Raw genomic sequence first — 23197 nt, 5'->3', positions numbered from 1 at the left:
AGCTTAAACAGAGTTTACTTCAGTTCTGGACAGGGTAAATCCCGGCAGATTTAGGAAACTCAAATAACCCGTTAGAAGGAGAGCTGGTAGCACATCTCCCCTCTCAGAAGAGGAAGTAGAGAGTGAGAGAGTAGAGACAGAAAGGAGGGGGGGGGTGTTGCGCAACAACAGTTGTTTTGGTGATTTGATTATGTTTGATGTTTCTTAGGTCTAGTTATTCTTTAGCATTAGATTTCTTCCCTAATCCCTCCTATGCTCTCCCTCGCCACTTTCTCTCTCTCCCTTCACACCTGCAGTCAGTTAGCCAATCAGCCCTGGTCCATTGTTCCACATTCACTCTCCCAGTAATTAAACACTTCTGGCTCCCTGTGATTTTAGAAAGTTTGTCCAGCATTATTTCATTAAGCATTCTTCATAATCAACTCTCCACTTCTGCTGCTCTTGCATTTGGAGCCACTTTAAAAACACTCATCATGACATTTAACAAACATGTAAAAAGAAACCCCTTTTTAAAAAAAATAAAAGTTACATACCACAGCTTTAAGTGACACTTTTTCATTAATTTTAAATGGACAATCATAATTTACAGAAATAAAGACTTTCAAAACCAGAGTGTAATTAATCTACAGTGTGTTTCACTTGGTGTTGATGTTCCTAAAATAAATACTGCATTTTTCTATCACTGCAACTGTATCTCACTTTGTATAAATATTCTTCGGCATTTTAATAACATCAATAAATGATCTAATGCTGTCTTAATTAGATTTTTTTTTCTTCCGCTGGTGTGTCACCTCTGTCGTTTCGTCTTCAATCTCCACGTAAAATACACACAGAGTTTCTCCTCTATTAATAAGTCACTGGATGCAACTTGTCAGGGTGTTAGCTTTTCATATTTCCTAACGGATCCGTTTTCATCACATTTCCCCGCTCCCTCCCCAGCGCACTTGTCTGTGACAACCTTACAGACTTGCACTCTCACCTCCCCCCCACCCCCCACACGTCAACACATGCGCGCTCACACAAAGTAGGTCACATTGATGTGTGAAATTGCTCAGTCTGTGCACGTGTGTGTGCGTGTGTGAGTTTTTGGTGTTTCTGTACGCTCGTGGGTCAGGTTTTTTCATCCTCTCATGTTCCTCTGCGTGTGTCCTAGTGGCCCCGGAGAGAGTTGAATCATTAGGCCGGCTGCAAGTCACTTAGCTTGACTCAGATGTAATTCTAAGGCCTTAGGTCAGGTGCATTCATCACATTCATGTTTTGCAGTCGTATCACACACAGAGCACGGGATAGATAGATGAGCGTAATTTAATAACACAGGGGCTTTGGAAAATGCATGAAAACCTCTGAATGTGTCCTGCTGAAAGGAGGAGAAAAGGAATAAACACAGCACACTAAAGCCCGTCACTATTTTTGGACCTCAGAGTTGATGAATGAACACCCATGAACCCTTTTGGGCAGAGTGAGGAGTCCTTCAACCTGAAAATCCTTGAGCACCACAGGGAGGATTTACGCGCACAAGCAGACTCTCTCTCAACCTCTCACAGTTTAACTTTTTTTTTTTCCCCCACTAGGAGCTTTATTTTGGTTGACTGAATCCACCACTGCTGTCCCCCTCTTTAACCTACAGCTCACAGAACATCAGGCTTATTAATAACTCATCGAACTGCAGCGTCTCTGTGACAAACAAGATTATGATGAACTTTTGTAGGACGGCTTCCATTAGGGCGGGTGAAGCAAGGTTAATTTTCTTTTTTAATTTCATTATCGTGTACTTTTGTCCTCTTGGTTTGTGAGCGCCTCTCCTCTCTGACAGTAAATGCGAACGAGAGGTAAATCCAATCCCGGCATGCTGACCTCTTTTTCTATTTGGTCACAAATACTCTTTAAATCCCATCTAAATCACATTTGTCCTGTCACTACAACTGTAACGAGGCATGCCTGTAGATTACAAACTCTTCAGAATGCAGCAGTACATCTTTGAACTGCTACTAAAGAGCGTGAACACACAGCTTCCGGTCTAGAAACATCTCCATTAGCTTCCTAATCTAATTTGCAGCGATCTTTAACAGCTAATCACTTACCTTTGCAGATTTAGATTCAATTAAAAGAATTATCTCGGTTATGTAATCTCACCATCGACACACTTTTAAGAGCACTACAGTAACACCACACACAGCTGAATACTGGCGAGACAAAAATAGACCCCATGGTTTCGATTTAATTTTGCAACAACAAAGTAAATCTGAAAGAAAAAACAAAACATCTTCCACGCAAACAGCTGCTCTCAGAAGACACGTGTGATTATTAAACAGTGGACTTGTGTGTAATTTAATCTCAGCAACAACAAAAAAATTCACCTGCAGTTTGTTACAGAACAAGATCAATGCAGTAGACAGGCCAGGAATAAAGTTGCAAAATCTAAAACAGAGGTGATAAAACATCCCGAGCTTCAAGCATCCCAAGGAGCATCGCTTTAACTTTTCAAGACTTGATCATCAAACTTAATCTGCCCGGTTGTGTGAAGAGAGAGGATTAAATGGCGATTCTACCAGGAGGAACACACCAGCTGTGACTTGTTGGAGACATCTTCTTAAAAGTGGGTGGATCAAATCCAAAATATCGACGAAATCGATACCAAGTCGGTGTCCGTATTAGATCAATATTAGCATGATAATATCGAATCTTTTTTTTTCTGTTGTAGTTTCTCTCAAAGCTTTTAAAATAGTTTTTATTTGATCTCAAATGAAATCTTTTAGCACCTTATATAGGAACAAATGCACACAAATTTGTTCTGTCTCTTTCTGTTTGTTTGTCATGTCAAGATGTTAATAAAGTATGCTGTAAACACCAATGAACGTAACCCAAATTGTAATCATTTTGTTAAAATCCAAGTTTCAACAAGATGAAAGGAAGAACCCAAATGACAGAAGTTTGAGAATATATAAAACTTAACTAACAAAAAGTATCGGTATCGTATTATCGTATCGGATCTATCCAATTACATGGCATTGGATGCCAATTATATGGTGTTTTGCACACCTTTAACGTCCACAGCTCGGGTGGCTGAATCTATTGTGTGCACTCAAGAAGTTTTACTTTTAATAAAGGGTTGTAAAAAAAAAGCTCTATATTCTTGACAGAACGTCATAAGAAGTCGTAGTTTATTGTTTCCTGTAAGTCATGAATATTCAAAAAACATGAACAAAAAGGTCTTCGGGTCAGATGAGAATAAACTGAATTTTTTTGGCTACACTGTGGAATTAAACTAACACTGAATGTCCCAGTGGAAACACTGTCCAGCTGGGGCAGCTGAATGTTTTAGATCCATATCCACACAGTCTAGATTTTAATTAATTTAAAACTAAGAACAAAGAAAACAATATTTACAGATGCGCTTTTTGTAATCAGAATGAATTTCAGCTATTTTGCAAAGAAGACTGGGTAAAATTTGAATACTGTTGAGCATTCCTCTTCCCTTTCTTGTACCTTGCATTGTTTTTTTTTTTTTTTTTATAAAATCACCAAAAAAAAAAAAATAGATTTGTTAGCGTTCACGTGGACTAAAAGGGCAAAATGTTGGACACTTTGCATACAAATTTAAACTCATTAATCTATTCATGTGCTGACAGATTTTTAAGAATCGCCCATGTTTCTCTTTCAATAGTATGCAGATGTAGCGAAATGCCTCTCAGCCAGCTTGCGGCGTCAGTATTGGACTGACCCGAGAACAGACTCCTGCCATAAATGAAACAGCTGTCTAATGCACCTGCTCCACGCTGGTAGTGGAGCCGCGTTAGGCTCCCTCCCCAAATGACTGCCGTGATAGGAAACTGTGATGACGACAGCGCGTAAATCGGCCGCTGGAAACCAGAGAGATGCTCCGGTTACGCTGTGTGTGCGGTGAAGACAAGTGCCTGCCTGCCCGCCTTCCTTCCTTCCTGCCAGCCGACACGGTAAAACCAGCGGAACTCCACATCCAGAGGACGGGGAGAGGTTTGGGTAGGCGCGCGTCCCCGGATGGATCGCAAGTGGGGATGGTGCGCTTTCTGATTTTCTGATCTTCCTCCCACCACTGTGATTTTTTTAAAAAAATTATATATATATATTTTTTTAAAACAAGCTGCAAGTCAAACTTTACAAGCGGACCTGTCTGTTTTTAACAGTCAAAACTAAAATCAACCGAGAAAAAAAAGGGGGGGAAAAAATGTCAACGACGCACGAGAGCTCCCCTGCGCCCAACCAGAGCCACCTCTCCACGGCAAGCTCGGACAAAGCGGACCCCTCCGGCATGGAGAGACGGATCCAGATTCTCCTCTTCGGCTTGTGCGTAACCATCGCCGCCGCCACCTTAGTTGGAGGCGTGTATTCGCTCCTTTCGCTCCTCCGGATGAGGAGGAAAACCTCGCTGTGTGTCATAGTGGCTTCCATGTCGGTGGACGACCTGCTCAGCGTGGTCCCCCTCTCCCTCTTCATGCTCCTGCAGTGGGAGACCCGGCGGGGTGAGGGGTCCGGCGGTCTGTGCACTCTGTCCGGACTTCTTTACGTGTTCCAGGGGGTTTCCAGCAACATGAAGGCGTGCCTCATAGCAGCCTATACTTTTTATGTCACCAAGAGATTCGGGGTGCTCCAGTCCGTCCGCCGGCCGCTGAGAGTCATGTGGGCTATCGGCGGCGTGTGGGCGGTGAGCCTGACCGTGAGCGTGCTACCTTTGTGCGGATGGGGCAGCTTCGCGCGGGCCTCTCTCGGCTGTTTCCCGAAGAGCGACAGCTTTTACACCCTGCTGCTCTTCTCGTTGTATCTCCTGTGCTTCTGTGGCTTTCTGGGTTTCTTCATTCCCCTCACGTATCAGCTGCTGTGCTCCAGAGAGCCCCAGAGGACGTTACTCTACCCGAGCTACCTGGACATGGCGAGGGGACTGAGCGGCTCCGCTCACCTCTGTGAGCTCCCGTCGTCGTTCTCCCGGGACAGTCTGGACAGAAGTTTCGGAGCGTACAACGAGCTGAGCCCGAGTTCTTGCGGGACGGGGGTGAGGGAGAAGGAGGACAGCGGCCTTTCCCCTGTGTCCGCCGGCGGGCGTAGGGGGGCTTCCGCCGGGGATACACCTGTTGTGCTCGCGCAGAAGCGCTTCTCCATGATTCTGGCGGTTCTTCGAGTCATTTTATGGATGCCGATGATGGTAAGCAGCATTAATAAAGAAAAGAAACAAAGGAGAAAAAAAAACATCTTTGTAACTTGCTCTACCAAGAACTATAGTGCTTCCCAAAAGAACCCTCAAAACATTTCACATTTTGTCACATTAAAACCCCCCAAACTTCAGTGTATTTTCATATGATTTTGTGTCAGTCTAACACAAAAGCATAACTGCGAAGTGAAAGTAAATTGATAACCCCCCAAAAAGTCTTTAATAAATAAATAAATAATCTGTCTCGTGCACAGTGTTGGTCCAAGCACAACCCAGTCTAATTCTTAGCCCCCCCATAGTTTCACAGTTGTTGCTAACTTGTCATCACTTTAATCATTTCTGCTGCTTATCTCTGCTTGAGTCATATGTCATAGTTAATTTAACTGCAAGCTCTTCAATACATAAGTTTCTATCTTCTTTCCTATTACACTCTGGACAGAACTGCTGGACCAAATTAGTAAGTTTAAGAAATGGTGTATAGATTCCATAATTTATATTCTGCTATGTATTTGTAATGTTTGTTTGGAGTTGAGGCCCCAAGTGAAGTTATGATTAGGGCCTTATTGAAACTCAGACCAGCTCTGGATGGGCAAATGTATTCAGTTCCCTTGGAGCCAATATTCTGGCAATACTTTATTTACTTAATAATTGTCTGATTATCTGGGGTTGAAAGTTCAATGACCTATGCAGAGTCTGAGAGCGTCTCCCAAGTTGTCAAAAATCTATTAGCTAAATTCAGCAGAAAAAAGATCAGACCGCCTTGCCGTCAAATCCACTTAGAGCATTCAGCTTGTTAAGGTGAATGAATCTTCATCAGCGCAGACAGAGCACCTGCACAGAGCAGCATGAGATTCAGGAATATGACATTTACTCAAATTCTATTGCAGTGGCACGTATGTGCATGATATAGGGTGGCTCTAACTTGTAATACATATTCCATAGAATTATTTTCCATGAGATTAAAATTATGAGTGCTACAGTATCGAATGCATCTCAGTAACGTATCTGTAAATGCGTATGTAAAGTGAACAAAAACCCATGTGGAAAAATAATCATGTGACACTTATTAGCCAAATTAATGAAAAAAGGCTTCAGTTTGTAAGGTATAGAGTTGCAGGCATCATGCCTACTCTACTGTAATCGTGATCTGAGGTTTACTCAGTCGATCATATTCAGGTTCTGCAATATCATGTGCTTCATCCTTTTTATGGCCAGGTCATAAAATGTTTGGTCATTTTCTTGCATGGATTGGCCAATAGAGAGTGCACACACTAACCATACCATACACAATTTAACAAAGTCCCTTTTAAGAAGGTATAAAATAAGATAACATATACATATAGTAAAAGTGATTATGTAAAATATTAGAATAATTGGAATGAACTAGAGAGGGCTGTTCAAATACAATAATTATTACAATATCCCTGAGAAAAAGTATTTCAGACAACATTAGTTTGTTTTTGTTTACATGCCACAAAGAACTGAAGCTGTTCCAAAAGCTAAAACGGAACCACAACATATCAATGTGTGACTCTTTTTTTGGTCAGGTAGAATGAACAAAAACACAATGAATTAAAAAAAAATTAAAAAGCCTTTTTCGTTGATGAAGGTTTTGTGTCCTCCTCCCCACCTCCATTCACATGTCTCCTTCCTTGCCAACTCCTCATGCATTTTGTATATCTCACTTCTGGGTGAATTAATTCAGTCTTCCCTCTCGCTTTCACAGACTTTGGTCCTCATACGGCATGCGGTGAACGTGCGCAGCTCTTCTCTGGAGACCCTGAGCTTCTTTCTCACTCTGCTTGCACCTGCGGTCACTCCCCTGTTTGTGCTGTCAGAGCGCTGGATCCATATGCCGTGTGGCTGCTTCATTAACTGCAAGCGGGCACAGGAGCCTTCAGGTACAAAGACGCAATCTAACAATCGTGATTGCTCGAGCACAATAAAACTTTAAACATGACTCATGGAAGGTTTTAAAGGAGAAAAAGAAAGCTTCAAGTTTCTCGTTTTGTGTTTTTTTTTGTGTGTGTATGTGTGTGTGGTTTTTATTTATGTTTCTTCTGTCTTTCTTGTAGAGATGAAAAGAAGATTTGAGTTCAACCTTTCCTTTCAGCAAGGGTACGGAGTCTATAAGCTGTCACATGCCACCAAGTCTCTAAGCAGCCCTCCTATAGAAAAACCCACTTATCACAGCTTTTTTAACTGTGACTTCCCAAATGCACGCCTCGACGCGCTGGAATCCGGCGGGCTCTCGGGATTGGGCCCCACTTTTGATTTCAGCACCTCGCTGCCGGCGGACAGCTCGTCTCACGCCGGTCTCTTCTTGGAGGCCGGCGTGGGGGGCCCGCTGGCTGATCATCCCGCTCTCCCCCACGTCAACCACAGGGACGATGAGGAATTCCACTGCGTCCCCTCGCTGCCTTCCCACCTGCGGGAAAAGGATCACGCTCTGAACGACTCGTCGTCGGTTTTCGACGGACCGGAGAGGAGGCTCTCGCACGAGGAGTGCAGGAAAATCGAGCTGACGGACTGGGAGTGGTGCCGAAGTAAATCAGAGAGAACGCCCAGACAGGTACAGAGTGGCTAGTTGCTTTTTTTAAACCCTATTGTTATTATTATTACCATTATTATTATTATTCAGGCTATTGTTTTCCTAAAGTTAACACACACAGGAACCGTTATCTCACAAAATATGGTGAGGTCATCATCTCTTATTGATTAGCGTTCCAAGGCTCAAACATCGACATATTGCAACAGTATTTTCGCAAAACGTCACATTACTACCACAAACTCCTATGTATTTTTTTGTGTTTTCTGTCATAGACCAACAGGAAGTAGTGCATGATTGTGCGAAAAAAAAGTGGTTATTAGAGCTGGACAATAAATCAGTAACAATTTGTATCACGAAAAAACATGCGATCAATAACAGTAGATAATACATTTGACAGAATATTCAATCGTTTTACTGAACTCTATTCCAGAACCACAGAGCATTCTGGGGGATGTAGGCAGGGGAAAGAATTAAGCCTCTCAACCTCTGGCATTAAGTTACTCACTCATTCTTTGGTTACCTTAGCAACAACCTTTTGAGTAATTTGTACAGCAGCAGTTTCATGTTTCGCTGCCTCCTCTCATAACCAATGGCGGTTTCTGATATGGGCGACATGGACAACCACCCAGATGACAAAAACCTGACTTACTGTCAAACTTTCTGCATGTTCAAACTGATTTTCATCAAGGATTGTCCTGCATTGTTTTCACCTTGACCCATTCTCCCATCAACTCTGACCAGTTTCCCTGATTCTGCCGAAGAAAAGCGTCCCATGGTGATGGGAATAGCGTGTTCAACACTTGCTTTCTTCCTGTCACTCTTCAACACAGGGCCAGGTTTGAGGAGTTAACAAGTAATAGTTGTCCTGTCAATAGATTTACTCACCTGAGCTGTGTATCTGTGAAGCTCCTCCAGATGTGCCTCTTGGCTGCTTCCTTAAAACCAGTTTCTCCCCTTGCCCTTGTCAGTTCAGTTGGATGTACTGATTTTGCTCAGTTTGCAGTTGTGCTACTTTACTTTTTCAGAAGATAGAATGAACAACAAACTCCTTATTGCAGTTCGTTTATGAGGTTGAGTTATGCACGTTGCAATTTTTGTAGCAAAACATGGAAAAGTCCAAGGCATGTTAATCAGTTTTCAAGGCTTTGTAAGGCTGGTTAAAAAAGGAAATAAAACAATCTTTCTTTTGAATGCTTCTGACTTTCTCTGGGCTGGTTCATATGTCTTTGGGCTTGTTTTTCAAATCTGCATTTACGCCTTTTGAAATTGTAGATGATCAGCCAGGCTGCTGTGCCTGCGATCTAGATAAAAGTGGGCTTGAATCCTTCCTTGTTTACCCTGTTTTCTCTCCCCTTCCATGCTTCTCAGCCATGGTTTTCCCAAGATATCTTTGTCTGTAGCAAGCGGCAACAGATCCTAACTAATGGAGCGATTGATTGGGACGCTATCAGATGCACACCTGTCTTTCAAAGGCAGAATTGAATTCATTACCGCTCTGAGACTCCAAAACGGCTCTGCTCAATTCATTGATTTACTCAGGGGAGTTCATTCAGGAGGAGGGCATTCAGATTTATGGCTTTGGGATTGTTGTCAATGAAAGGTACGTGCCTGAATTCACCTGAGAATTCTCTGTGATTGTTGAAAAAAGTGTGGAAAACAAAAAAAACTGATTCGTTTAGGAATTTCACTCATCTTAAAAGTGGAAAGCTGTATAGACGCATTCAATAAAATAGATTGAAATTTAATTTCAGTAACATAATTCCCCAAATGAGACATTATATTGGTTAATTTACACACAGGATTATTTTCCACTTACAAAATACAACATTTTGTCATGATCCTTCTGGGTTTGGATTTAAGTTTTCTTCTTTGCATTCTGATCATGTCCTTGTCCGTTTATTCCTTGTTGTTAAATTATTTTTTAAGTTCTGTTCTTTGGGTTGACTGAATTTGATTTTTCTGACATGGTTCTTTTTAACTTCATTTGTAGTTTCCTTGTGTCTAAGTTGTTCTCCAGTATTTTTCATTCACCTTTCCCAAGTCTGCCTTTAGCTCTCCTTCAAGGCCATACCCTACAACAGTGGTTCCCAAAGTGTGGGGCACGCCCCCAAGGGGGGGCGCAGTGCCATTGCAGGGGCCGGGGGGCAAGCGGTATTAATGAATGAAAAAAAAAAGTCACACAAAAGTGTTTCACTGTAAAGATGGTTTGTAGTGTGTTTTGTTGCAACCTGAAGTTTGAAATAAACTTCAGTGGAGTTTGAAAACAAAATATGTGTATAGGTTTATGTCTGGTTGAAGGATGTGTGTGCCCAGATGTTTTTTTTTTTCTTTTTGGGGGTGGATTTTATTGTAATCCATAGGGGGAGGCAGGAAATCTTTGGGAACCACTGCCCTATAATATCATTATCTTCTTGCTGCATTCTGCCTTTGCTGTTCCCTATTTGCCTCTATGATTTAACATAGTGCATCTAAGATAAAAATTTGTTTTGCGTAAAAGAGCAATATTTCCTTCCAGTCATCTCAGAAAGTGAAAATGTGATTTTATAGAGATTTATTGCACAGCTTAACATATTTCAAGCTTTTATTGTTTTTTGTTGCATTTTAAATGACCATGGCTTATAGCTAAAGAAAACACAAAATCCAGTGACTCAGAAAAGTAGAATATTTGGTTCAATGAGAAATTGATGTTTTAAGCACAAACGCCAGCCTTCTGGAAACTATGTACATTTCTATGCACTCAGTATTTAGTTGAGGCTCCTCTTGCATGAATTACTGCATCAATGCACTGTGGCATAGAGGAGATCAGCCTGTGGTGCTACGTAGGTGTTGTGGAAACCCAGATTGCTTTGATAGTTGCCTTTCTGGGTCAGGTGCCTCTCTAATCTTCATCTTAACAGTCCATTGATTTTCTAAAGCACAGGTGTCACAGATGCAAAACACTGGAATGAAATGGCTTAATTACCTCCTCCTTGTGTAGATCAGTTCTCCAGAGCCTTGCTAATGACATAATTATTCTATTCAGGTGTGGTGCAGCAGAGGCAAATCAAAAAGTTGCAGGACACCGGCCCTTGAGGACTGGAGTTTGACACCCCTGTTCTAAAGGGTTCAGAAAAGAGGAGTTGACTGACCAATCAAAAACAGGGACACCATTGTCATTGGACCAGCTTTTGGTTCCTTTGGCAGTCTGAGCAGTTGTTAAGTCCAGCTGGAAAGTAAAATCAACATCTCCATACAACAAAGGGAAGCGTGCAGTGCTCTACAATTTCCTATTAGATGCTGCATTGACTGTGGCCTTCAGAAAACACAGCGGACCGGCACCAGCAGATGACACGGGCATCCCAAACGGTCACTGACTGTGGAAACCTCATTCTGGATGTCAAACAACATGGATTCTCTGTATTCTCCACTCTTCCTCCAGATTCCATGACCTTGATTTCCAAATGAAATGGAGAATTTACTGTATTTTGGAAACTTGACTCTGGACACCATTGTGCAAAAATCCAGTTCCTTTTCTCCTTAGCCCAGGTAAGATGCCTCTGATGTTGTCTCTGGTTCAGGGGTGGCTTGTCTCAAGGAATGCACCATTTATAGCCTATGTCTAGAATTGGTGGCTCTTCTGGAATGGATTTCAGTCAACAATCTTCTCAAGGCTGCGGTTCTCCGTCCTGGTGATCCACCTTTCTTACCGCACTTCTTCCGTCCATTCAATTTTCTGTTAATATGTTTGGACATAGAACTCTGTGAACAACCATCTTCTTCAACAACAGCTTTTTAGACCAAGATCTTGTAGCCGACTGACCCAGAGTGAGAGGCCGCTTAAAGGCTTGGAAACCTTTGCAGGTGTTTAGAGTTAATTAACTGATTGGGGTGTGACACCACTAACCTTTTTCTCAATATTGAAATTGTCTGTGGACACTGAATTTGTGGTTTTCATTACTTGTGAGCCACCATCATCAAAATTACAAGAAACAATGGAATATATCACTCTATGTGTGTTGAATCTATGTAATATATGAGTTTCCCTTTCTGAAATGTCTGGGAAGAAATATTGCACTTTTATGCTTGTATATCCACATCGTTTTTCATTATACAGTATGGTCCTCTGCATTATCTTCATACCATGCTGTTTTCCTTGGATTTCAATGGATGTCTCCTGAGCATTTTGCTGTTAACCATTAAAATAACTCTTAAGTCTCTGCATGTGGGTTCCCTACCTAAACATGACACACTAGAGAAAAAAATAGAAATGTTGGCTTAATGGCAGTATGTTTAATACCTGCTTTTTTTCGCTCTTGCAGCGCTGAATCTTTTTGAATCCCTTTCTGGCTTTGTTGTCGGCATGCTACGCTCTCATAATGGCGAAAGCTTAAATCTCTCGGTGTGTTTGAGACTCAAATAAATAGTTAAATGAGGGCAGAATGGTAAAAGTATGATGATTAATGCACGTTGGCATTGGCGGTAACAGAAACAGATGGGAGATCAGCTTCGATCTGCTCCTGAAATAGCAGAGCAGCACCCTTTGAAATTGACTCGTAACTTGTGGGGGGAAAAAATAACACCATTAGCCCGTTTTTTTTGTTTGTTTGTGTGTGGACAGCTCCGAGAATGTGGAAACACTCGGGCATGCATGCATGCGTGTACAAACCCTCACGAGCACACGTTATCTCCACGTCTGCGTCTCTGTTCCACTTGCAAGTATGAAATGTGTTTTTGGTTCGAAAATCGCCAGAGGGTGGAAATCCACGGAGCATGCATCTGCAGCTTGGCTTTGGCATTCACTGTGCATCATGTAGAAGTTATAGATTCTCGCTGCTGACTTGTACGTCTCAGTGTGTCGTTTTTGTCTTTGTGCGCGAGTGTGTGTCCTACTTCTGGGCTTCTTTAACAGGGAATTTTGTGTTTTGTTTTTTCCTTAAGGCTTAACCATTGATTGGAGCCCATACATGTGGAAGTACTACTCACTACTCACAGTGGTACATGTAGTACCCGCGTTGGCTGTATTTTTCTTCCTCGTTAGCAGGCTAGATGTCATTAGCCGGCACCTTTCCGCCCCCCTCACTGCCAGAGCCTGTGGCCTTCAGCCCCCAGACGGAGAGTTAGAATCGGAGCTTAAAGACGTATTTACCCCCTCTGTGACTTTATGCTCTATTACCGAGCGCAAAGCTTGAAATACACTTACTAACCCTTTCCCTCAGGGGATGTGCTGATCCAATGTGCATTCAGTTGTTAGGCCTTGAAAGTCAGTTTCCCTCTTCATAGAATTCATCTAAACCTGGAAAAAAAATGACTCCTCTAATAACATTTGAATTTAACACACACACACGCACCCCCCACACACACACACTCGCAAAAAAAAACACAAACGGGCTTAATATCACTTCAGTCAGGAAAGTTGTAAAATTGGAGCAAAGGAAAAGTAGTCTAAATGGAGGTAGTTGAACCCTTCATCCTGTGAGACAAAAAACAAAACAAAACTGTGCAACATTATGTGAATTTTTCCTCGAATTTTCTTAAACGTTGCCTCCATGGCACCAAATGTTCTTGTACTCTTTTAAAATAATCTTGATTGATCTTTCTCCAGGGTTTTTGAAGCCTTTTTAGAGTTTGTCGTTTGGAGTTTGTCTTTGTTTTACGTATTTCCTGTTTATCCTTCTACCTGACCAAAACAATATTGTAACTGTGCTTAGAAGAGGAAATGTGGACAAAACCTCATAAGGTTTCTTTAGTTTTATTTTATTTTTTATTTCAGCAGACAAAATTGGAGCAATGTGTTTCTTTAGGGTATGAAGATAACTTTGTTAAAAAATAAAAAAAAAATATTTATTCGTCTCTTTGCTAGGTGGAATCCAATTTTGCACATACATAAATAAAGAAAATGGTTAGATAAGCTAAACTGTTTCACAAGACGTGCTCGTTGCCCAGAAGGCTGTTGTTAAAGTTGAGAGGTTTGAAGAGAGCAGCTGAAACACTTGCCTTTAAAATTTATGACATTCAATGCAAAGTGTTGATGCAGTCAAACAACAATTTCTTAAAATTTTGTCAACTGGAACTGGAAAAACCCTGTGCTACAAACTAAATCACCAGTGATTCATACCAAAACAAAGCATGATCATGTAATAATTAGCTTAGAAAGTAAGCAAATTGCTCCGCTTAAAGACATCTCTATAATTAAATGCTAAAGTGTAGCTGATCTCTCCATTACTTAATGTAAAAGGAGCATATTTGATAATAGGTAAGTTTTGGTTTTAGAGCAAAATTTAGTATTAAATTTTGCTCTAAACATAAAGTAATGTCACAATGAGTTTCTGCCAGTACATATTTATGGATATATTATTTTATTGTATTTTATCGTCATCTCAATAAAAGCCAAACAAAAGTTTTATAATACTTTCTGCAGTAGGTTAAGATTAAGACTGCACTGTATGATTTTTTTTTTTCCATTTTTTTTCCGAAGAGTTTTTGCGGTGCTAGTGGCTCGTTTTTTTTTTTTTTTTGACAGTAGGCAGACAGGAAGGAGGGTGAGGAAGACATGCGGCAAAGGTCGTCGGGACCGGGAGTCGAACCCGCGACGTCCGCGTCGAGGACTAAGGCCTCCAAACGTGGGGCGTACTAACCCCCTGCGCCACCACAGCACGCCCCAGTGTATGATTATATGTAAATATTTACTGAACAGTTATAGTATCCTTTAGAATATTCGGGGAGAAAAAACATCTTTTTTTTTCACCTCAAAGCTAATTTCTTGGACTCATTCCCAGCCGTCATTGGACCTACTTTGAAAGCAGAACGCTACATTCTAATAATCTTATGCTTCTTTCAGAATGGCCTGTAAAATTTGCAGCCCTATGTGTTTACGGCTTTGTCATCTGAGTGAATGTGATCACTAACATCCTTGTTTTCTGTTGATCATCACAGCCTCAATCAGATAACCACATTCAGCATCTGTTTTAATAATTCAGAGCTTTAATGAGACCTGTAGACGTCTCTCTCCTCGTGCGCCGCATTATTTCATCTCCTGTTCCCTGCTAACCTTGTGTGTTGTTTTAAAGAAATTATCTGGAAAAAAATAAAAATAAAAAATTTCATGTACTAAGGGCTAATTTTCTGCCAAAATAAACAATCGGTAGGGATAAACATAATCAAACCTGAATAAAACTGTAAACACAATAGCAAAATAAGTTGTAAAAATCTGACATCAGCAAAATTGTACATCAATTTAGCTGATTTGTGCTTCAAGGTCCAGTCTTTTCAATATCTGAAGGTCTTAAATCTCATTTTGGCAGCAATGAGGGTTTTAATACGAGTTGAAACACATTCATCTACAGTTACTGGACATCATTTACACAATCCAGTTTCAGTCCCTTTGAACAGCAGGAATGAAGTCCGAATGTGAACTGGTTGCTGCTCTTATTGAGCTGTGATGGCAAAACACAACTTGAGTTATTGCTGAAGCAGAGGCATCGGTGAGACATTTTTATTTGATTTTTTTGTGTGTTTGTTTGGTTTACGATGACTCATATCAATTAGATCTCTAAAGTGGATGGCAGATGGTAAAATTGAATTTATCCATTGGTATCACATTAGAGGACAGGCGTCCAGGCTCAAGGGGCATTGTCCTGTAACGTTGGGATGCATCAGAGTTTTTAACTCTTCAATGCTGCATTCTTCGGCCACCCTGCCATGTGTTTTTGCTCGTTTGTTCTTACCCTTCTGTATGCTAACTAAAATGCTTATCTTAGTCGGTTTCTGTGCTTGCAATAATAAAAAAAAGCGAAACTCATTCACTGACATTCTCCTCCAGGATTTGGCATAGCAACACAGCTGTTTGCAGTGTTTTACTTGCGGTTTTGATGAAAGAAATGATTACTTTTTAAAGCAGAACAAACTTTCGTTGTATCCTTTAGCTGTTTTTGTGGATGAGAAGAGAAAGCGGTAGGCGATCTGCACACATTTAGCTTCACCTCCATGAATCCACTGTAGAAGTAAAGCAAATTGTTGGTGTTCAGCAGTTGCAGAAAACCGGAGAAGGTTGCACCGCTTTCAAAATCCCCCTCAGTGTTGCTTTTGTTTCTATGTGATGTCAAATATAAGTGACGGCTATTAAATGCAACTCCAGCATCACTCTGTGCTGATGTTTGCATTTAAATTGCATATTATTGGGGCCGTGTGTCATGTAGAGGCAGGGCGGTGCCGTGATGAGGATATAGTTCTTCATTCATCCATAGCTGGACCTTTGCTTCATTTCCCACCCCTTCTCTTTCTACCTGCTTCCTTTCTAATAACTGTGCATAAAGGGTCATTAATGCAATGTATTCAAAGAGTCTTATTAATAAATTATGTATGAATTGGGTTTTGCTCTACCTTTGTCTATTGGACACAACATGCTTGTTTAAATGCGGGCATAAAGTATTGTAAATCATATTTTTGAAGATTTTTAGTAAGATTTTCTCTATTCCATTTAGTTGCCGCCACACAAAGCAACTATTCATTTATTTTTCAAAAGATTCTACCTGTAAAATGTCAGTTTCTCTATTCATGTCATGTCTAGAGAGCATAGTAGTAACCGTGAAAAAAATGTAATAAATAAAACGAATGACTTCCCCCCCACCCCCCATTCGCATCAACACAGCCAGAGTTACGCGATATTTTTTCTTTTTCTATCACTTCTGCATCCTATTGGCGTTTGGGGCTGATTAGAGAACAGACGTGACATGATAGAAAAAAATAGGTGCAAATAACTTCTTGACTTGACGGTCCGGGTCGCTCCCGCATGTATTCACTGCAAATTCCTTTATGACTCCAGTGCAAAAAGAAAACAAATATCAGCAGCCAAGGCAGGTGCAAAAATCGAGGAGATTGCACCGCTTTGTGTATTTCCCAGTTTGTGTTAAACCAAGACATTGTACAGTCGGACTGAGAAACTCCTTCCATCAAAAAACAGGTAGTAATTTTGATGCCGAGGACGGTTTTTAAATTTGTGTTTCCATGCGGTGTCACATTTGACCAACCGTCCGCAATCAATAAAAACTCACTCCCCATAAAGCCAAGTCTGGTGTTTTGTTGTGACATTTCTCAGAAGCTGTACAGTACGTTGAAGAACATCTTTTAACTGAACAAAAACACAAATATTCAGCTTGTACACTCTTCAACAAGCATACTCCATTTTACCCCATAGAGTCTAGTTAGAGAATGTACGGCTTTTTCCTTGAATTACCCTCTTCCAGTCTAATGAGGATTCTAAATACGTTCACCGTTTTCTGTGGTTTTCCTTTGCAGAGGTCCTCAGGTGGTCTTTCTATACCTCTGTGCGCCTTTCAGGGCACTGTGTCTCTCCAAGCACCCACAGGCAAGACGCTCTCTCTTTCCACCTATGAGGTCAGCAGCGACGGCCTCAAGATCTCCCCGAACAACGCCAAAAAGGTAAGGAGTCTCGGCTCTGTCTCGTACTGGAAATCTTACGGGATGACAAGCTTTCGTTTCCCATTTCTCAGCAGTTTGTTGCAGAAAATGTTTGGCATTTTATATGAATTTTACTTGGTATGTGCTTTAGCCTTAGCTTTGTTTTATAAATAGTCTCTTTACTTATTTAATCAACTTGGCATTTAAGAAATGGTGAAACAACTGCGACGACATCCATTGGCTAACTCAGCTATGAGTGTGAGCTAATGTTTCGGTCTTAAAGGGCTTGCGTCATGTTTTGCAGGTCTCCGTTCAAATCCCGGTTGAACTTTCCGCTCTCTGTAATTCTATTTTTTGTCATGTTAAGAGAAATCTGTAGAGAGTAAAAAGAGCAACTAAGCACAGCTGAAAGTTGCTAAACTATGAGGACACCATTCACACACATCCATGATCATTCTAGAAGAAACTACTGAGCTTGAAATAATTTTTTCTGTATTTTTGTAATAGTTTTTTTTTAAATCCTTTTTCATTCATTAAAGTTAATATTTGGTATTTACAAACACTGTATACATATAAAAACATTTCTATGCAAATGACACAATCCTAACAACCCAACGGCTTAAAGGTTTTCATTTCTGTACCGACAGATTTGAACTTGCTTAAATTTAAAACTGTGCTCCTCTCCCACTCTCTCGCTTTGTTCCCCCATTGCTACAAGAACAAAAAATCTCTTGTTTGGCCCACCATGAGTCTTACGATAGGGTGGGCAGAAAAGGATGCACCAGACCCATCCTTCAAATCCGGAACAATTTGGAGGAGTCTCTGAATTTGGTCATCCTTTGTCGCATGGCTGTGATATAATCAGCCTCCTATATTATAATGGTGATCACTGGTTACAAAAATGAAGGTTGGAGAAAACAGAAATTGTGCCCACATTCAGGAAGATGTTGTGATCTTTTCCCTGCTTTTTATCTCACATCCCGTGTGGCAGCTGTGTAAAATATCGCCATGATGAATAAAAGCAGCTGAAAGTCTCACTTTCTTTATTAGTTTGGGATTTACCTTAGAGGAGAGAACCACACCGCTGTCAATTCTTTCAGAGGACAATGACTTTCATGCCAATCAAACCCTGTAAGCCCATCTACAGTTAGTTTCCAATAAAAAAAGCTTCTTTTTTTTTTTGCCCCCAAGAGATCATATTTAAGGCGTTTGTGTTTTTGATAACACAAATTACTCCAAATTCTTTTCCACACTTTCCACTTTTAAAGCTCTTCTTCCAAAGACTCTTACTGTGTCAGGAAGATGACTTATTTGCTTTAAAGAGTCTGCTGGTAGATTTGGAATAATTTATGTTAGCACTATCAAGCCTTGTAGGTTTTGTGACACTGACAAGTAATAAGTCATGTTCTCCAATGTTCAAACGCAGTCCTCATTCAGTCTTGTTAACGAGAATAAAATGTCTCATGAGTGGCATAGTGCTTGAACTGTTTTTTTCTTAAAAATGCTTGCTGTTTATCTGCAGTTTTGTAAGACCAGGTTGCCCTAATTCCTGTCTAAATATAGAAACTTAGCTGTTTGTCTCCAGGCACTAGTTGGATATTGACTAAAAGGATATGCTTGGTATCTTTTTCCTTTGGAAACTTTTTCTAAATCTCCAGCCGGCATTTGAGCAGTTTATTTAAAGCATCTTGGTGAAACAAGAAGGGGAAGTTTTGCAGTGGCAGTGTTTCCATTTCAAATGTATGCAAAACTTTGTCAATATTCCACTTAAGTTAAAAAAAAACAACACAGAAAATTTAATTTCAAAACTGTGGTGTTTCCTTTAAACAAGAAACGCAATTAAAGTCACATGAATAAGTTTGCTCACTCGATAAGTCTTTAAAAAACATGCTTTCTGTCATCTTCTTTGTCTTTTCCTACAGTGGTAACATACGGTTGTTGATCACCTGACATGTGTGATGTGAAAACAAAGTGCATTTTCCATTGCAGTTTAGCGAAATACACTAATTTTGGTACAGCCACAAAACCACCTCATCCCGGAGCTTTTTCGAAATTGGCACATCTCCATCTTGGCAAATTTATTTTTGTAATCCCCATTGCCGCAATTTTATGGTCAACGGAAATGCAGCTAGAAATGTTGCACTGCTTGTAAACAGCCTAAATAATCTCTGTCTCTTAAAGGTGGAAGTGTATCGTTCCAAGTCCGTCGGCCACGAACCCAGCGCAGACGACCCAGCGTCTGGGTCCCACGCCGAGGACACGAACGTCAGCTGCGTCGGCATGGAGATCGGCATGGGGATGGGCAGGGGAGCCGGGGTGGGAGACACCAACGTTAAAATCCACCTGGAGGTTTTGGAAATCTGCGACAACGAGGAGGCCATGGACAGCGTCTCCATCGTCTCCAACATCAGCCAGTCCTCGACGCACGCCCGCTCGCCGTCGCTGCGCTACTCCCGGCGGGAGAACCGCTTCGTTTCGTGCGACCTGGCCGAGACCGCGTCCTACTCCCTGCTCATCCCCAGCGGTGGCAACGCCGAGGCAGAGACCATAAATATCACTATTCCTGACACGGTGGAAGCCCACCGGCAGAATAGCCGACGGCAGACGCAGGAGAGCTCAGGGTATCATGAGGATATTCAGCTACTTAATGAGGCTTACAGAAAGCAGGCAGGCGAGGGGGAAGAGTGAGATATGTACACAATAACAAAGGAGGGGCCTCTGAGGGGGAGGCTGAAACAGCAACTCAGGCAGTAAAGTCATGAAGACGAATATCCTAATCATTTCACATCTTTTTTTGTTTCTTTACGATCACAGCTTTAACAGAGCTAAGAAGTGATGTGAACAGAGACTCATAGAGTTATAATAGCCTCTTTGCTTACTCCTGTGTTTCTTCTTCAGGTAAAATGAGGTGAAAGCACATACATATTTTATGTGTAAACTTAATGGAGAAACATAAGCCTGCAAGAAAAGACATTTTAGAAGTATTCATACAGTTCAAACTTTTTCACATTTTGTCTAAAACCACATCTCTCCCTAGTGGCAAACCGTATTATGACTTTAAAAATGACTTTCAAATTTCAAGACAGAATCTGAAACTTAAGTATCAATGTTATCATGTCAGTATCTATCTGATACTGATACAGACTTGATATCGATATTATCCATATTTTGGAATGACCCGCCCACCTCTGCTGTAGATTTTCAAACAGAATGTATTCTTTTCCTTCTTCAAACTACTCAACACTTTTTTATGGTCTACAACCACAAGCCACCAGAAAAGATACTAAAGTCAGTGGTTGTGACATGACAAATTGTGGAAAGGTTATGCAGGTATGGACACTTTTTCAAGGCACTGAAGTGTGGTGACGTCTTAGATGATATAGAAAGACAGACCAGAATAGGCACCAGAATCATCAGTATTTCATCTTATATATATATATATATATATTTTTTTTGCTATGTGGCAGACTGTCACAGTGGAATAGATTCAGCAGCAGGAGAGAAAAAAAAACATCACTCAGAAAAGCTGAAGTCTGATCACACATCTCATTTAGAAACAGCTCACGTGGCCTACGTCACCAGTGACTCAGCGGTGAGGGGAGGGCCCACCTGTCTGACTCATTCATGTGTGTGTTGGGGGCTTAGGGAGGAGAACAAATCTGCTGTGATGTCAGACAGACGAGCACCAAAAGTATTCACGTCGCACTGAGAGAAGGAATATGCTATTTAAAAAAATTTTTTTTTTTTTACTGTTCTCGTATTTTCCTTTAAACCCAGCCGCAGTGTCAAACATTTCAACACTCGTCAGCGTCGCGTACCGAGGGCCAGGCCAGGTTGAAAAATGAACAGAGAACAAGGTGATGACTAAAGATTAGATAAAAGGGATTTGTATGCAGAACACTTTTCTGCCTCATTCAGCTTCTCTGCCGTTCAAATGAGTGACTGTGTATTTTATTTCTGCGGGCAGCGCATAACTTTACACCCGGGTGCCACTTTGGGGAGTCGTTTAGTTGACTTCCTATCCAATCAGCGACTCAGTGAGACTTCTCACTATCTACATGCGGGAATTTAGTACTGGAGAAAGGCACTGTTGCCTTCCATAACCATTTTTGAATCACTGCAAAGACAGTTTTAGAAGCTATTATCTATTCTCATAGGTAATACCAGTGTTTACATTATTACTTCGATGCACATTCCCTCGCATTTCCAGCAGTGAATTAGATATTGTAATTTATTCTCACAATTCAGATGTACTTAATTTCATTTCACGATGGTGTGTCCAGTATTTTCAGCTTTGACTCAACACCCTCACTCCGACTGTGTGTGTGTGTGTGTGGATTTCGCTTGCAGACTTTTTGGGTCGCTCGTTGCGTCAGCCTAAAAAAGAGCTAAAAAAATATAGCTCCCTTCCTCCTGAAGACTGCCATTAAAGATTCATTCCAGGAAATTACCTCCACCAATTTCTGAGATCTCCTATTTCAACTGCTCCGGGGGCAGATTGTAGGAGAAAAAATAATAACAATGTACAGGCATACGAATAATGATGAATGTAGAGCTGTGTTTAGTGTCAACTTTTTTTTTCTACTGTTAATTGTGCCAAAGGTTGCAGTTTGAGCAGCGCTTCACCTCCGCAGCCTAATTAAATCCATCATCTGTGTTGCTCAGTGTTTTACGGTTCATTTGCTGTCCAAGCGTCGTCACAAACCACGTGATCAATAAACTCTTACTTGTTTTCAAAGAACTGTGGGCTGTGCACCAGCTTTTGTTTATTTATTCATGTCATTTCTCTGGGCACATTTGGCAACAACATACAAACTCTTACCGTTGAATTATTTATCAGGGAAAACAGGAAATTTGGTGCTCTAATTAACTTGTTGTGAGGTTGACATCCTTGGCGTGCAACATCTCTGGTTGTTGAACCCACCCCCCGGGGTCAGAAAAAGCGTCACATTTGTATGAAAATTAACAGCAATTGCCACACTTAGGACCTTAGGACCTTCTTGCATGTACAATATTCAAGGAGAGAGTGATTTATTTATTTTTTTATAAAAGATTGGGAACCCATTCATTGTGTTTTGCTTATCCAGCGTCAGGTTGCTTGGGGTAACCGTTACTCCCAGTGTCTCTCTCCAGCTAATCCTGGCAGTATAGTCCGGTCAGTGGGTTCTGGATGGTTTCCCTCAGCTGAGTGAAGTTGAAGACAAAACTGGTGTCAAATGTTTGTGCTTCGTTTGTGCACAAAAGTTTTCGTTTGTGCCGCTGTCATTTTAAAGATATTAAGAAATGTTTCCAGAGGTCAAGAAAGGTCAACCAGCCACCCCCACCCACCTTCTTCAAATCAGCAAATCAGACAAAATTGGTGTCAATCAACTTGACAACTTTTGTGCTGGCTTGTGCTGCAATTTTTTTTGTTTGTGCTGCTTTGGCTTTGATGATATTAATAAAAGTTTAAAGGTCATTTTGATTTAATAGAAGTGGTGACCTTTTAACCTTTAAACTTTCATTAATATCTTTAAAGCCAAAGCAGTGCAAACAAAACTTTTTGCTGCATAAACGTAGCACAAACGCTTTACACCAATTTAGTCTGATTTGAAGAAGAAGGTGTGGGGTGTGGGCAACTTCACACAGGTGTCCTCGTCTCTGTCGGACCTGGAATACCTCCAAAGACTTTGTGTCCAGACCTCCTCTTAAATGCTGAGCTTCTCCCGAGTCGTCGGTCTTCAACCACAACCGACTGAGGCAGAGCTCACGTGACCGCAGATGAAGTCAGAACCCCTCTGTCCACCTACCACTTCATCTTCACATCACTCGTGAAAAAAGACGGCGCGATTATTCTCCTTGAGGCAGATGCCGACCCCCAAAACCTGCCCTCCTTTTTCTGATTGAGAACCACGAGCCCAGACTCAAACACACTGACTCATCCCAGTCGCTTTCGGCTCAGCTGTTAACTCCTGCGCATGGTAATGTCCGTAGCCTGAAGATACCGATGCAACCTGCAAAAAGAAAAAAAAACAAAAAATAGTACTTGAGGTTGCTAAGCCAGGTAGGAATGCAACTCATGCTTATTT

General features: G+C 41.2%; 1 protein-coding gene across 1 annotated transcript; it reads left to right on the top strand.

Annotated features, from left to right (window-relative positions):
• Positions 1-3689: 3689 nt before the first annotated feature.
• gpr149 (G protein-coupled receptor 149) lies at positions 3690-21864 on the top strand. The gene is made up of 5 exons (XM_014469470.2): positions 3690-5176; positions 6909-7083; positions 7258-7754; positions 17007-17150; positions 19311-21864. The coding sequence occupies exons 1-5, from the start codon at positions 4205-4207 to the stop codon at positions 19815-19817; spliced, it is 2295 nt and encodes a 764-aa protein (XP_014324956.1). The 5' UTR covers positions 3690-4204; the 3' UTR covers positions 19818-21864.
• Positions 21865-23197: the final 1333 nt, after the last annotated feature.

The sequence above is a fragment of the Xiphophorus maculatus genome, chromosome 18 (genome assembly GCF_002775205.1).
Source record: "Xiphophorus maculatus strain JP 163 A chromosome 18, X_maculatus-5.0-male, whole genome shotgun sequence".
Taxonomy (NCBI): Eukaryota; Metazoa; Chordata; class Actinopteri; order Cyprinodontiformes; family Poeciliidae; genus Xiphophorus; species Xiphophorus maculatus.
The sequence above is the reverse complement of the archived record's forward strand: the minus strand, read 5'-3'. Positions and strand labels throughout refer to the sequence as shown.

Bases quoted from the DNA above. Each gene is read 5' to 3' on its own strand.
- gpr149 (XM_014469470.2), top strand. From the start codon at position 4,205: ATGTCAACGACGCACGAGAGCTCCCCTGCGCCCAACCAGAGCCACCTC. The intron at 7,084-7,257 runs GTACAAAGACGC...TCTTTCTTGTAG, and splicing joins GCGGGCACAGGAGCCTTCAG to AGATGAAAAGAAGATTTGAG. The intron at 7,755-17,006 runs GTACAGAGTGGC...TTTCCTTTGCAG, and splicing joins CAGAGAGAACGCCCAGACAG to AGGTCCTCAGGTGGTCTTTC.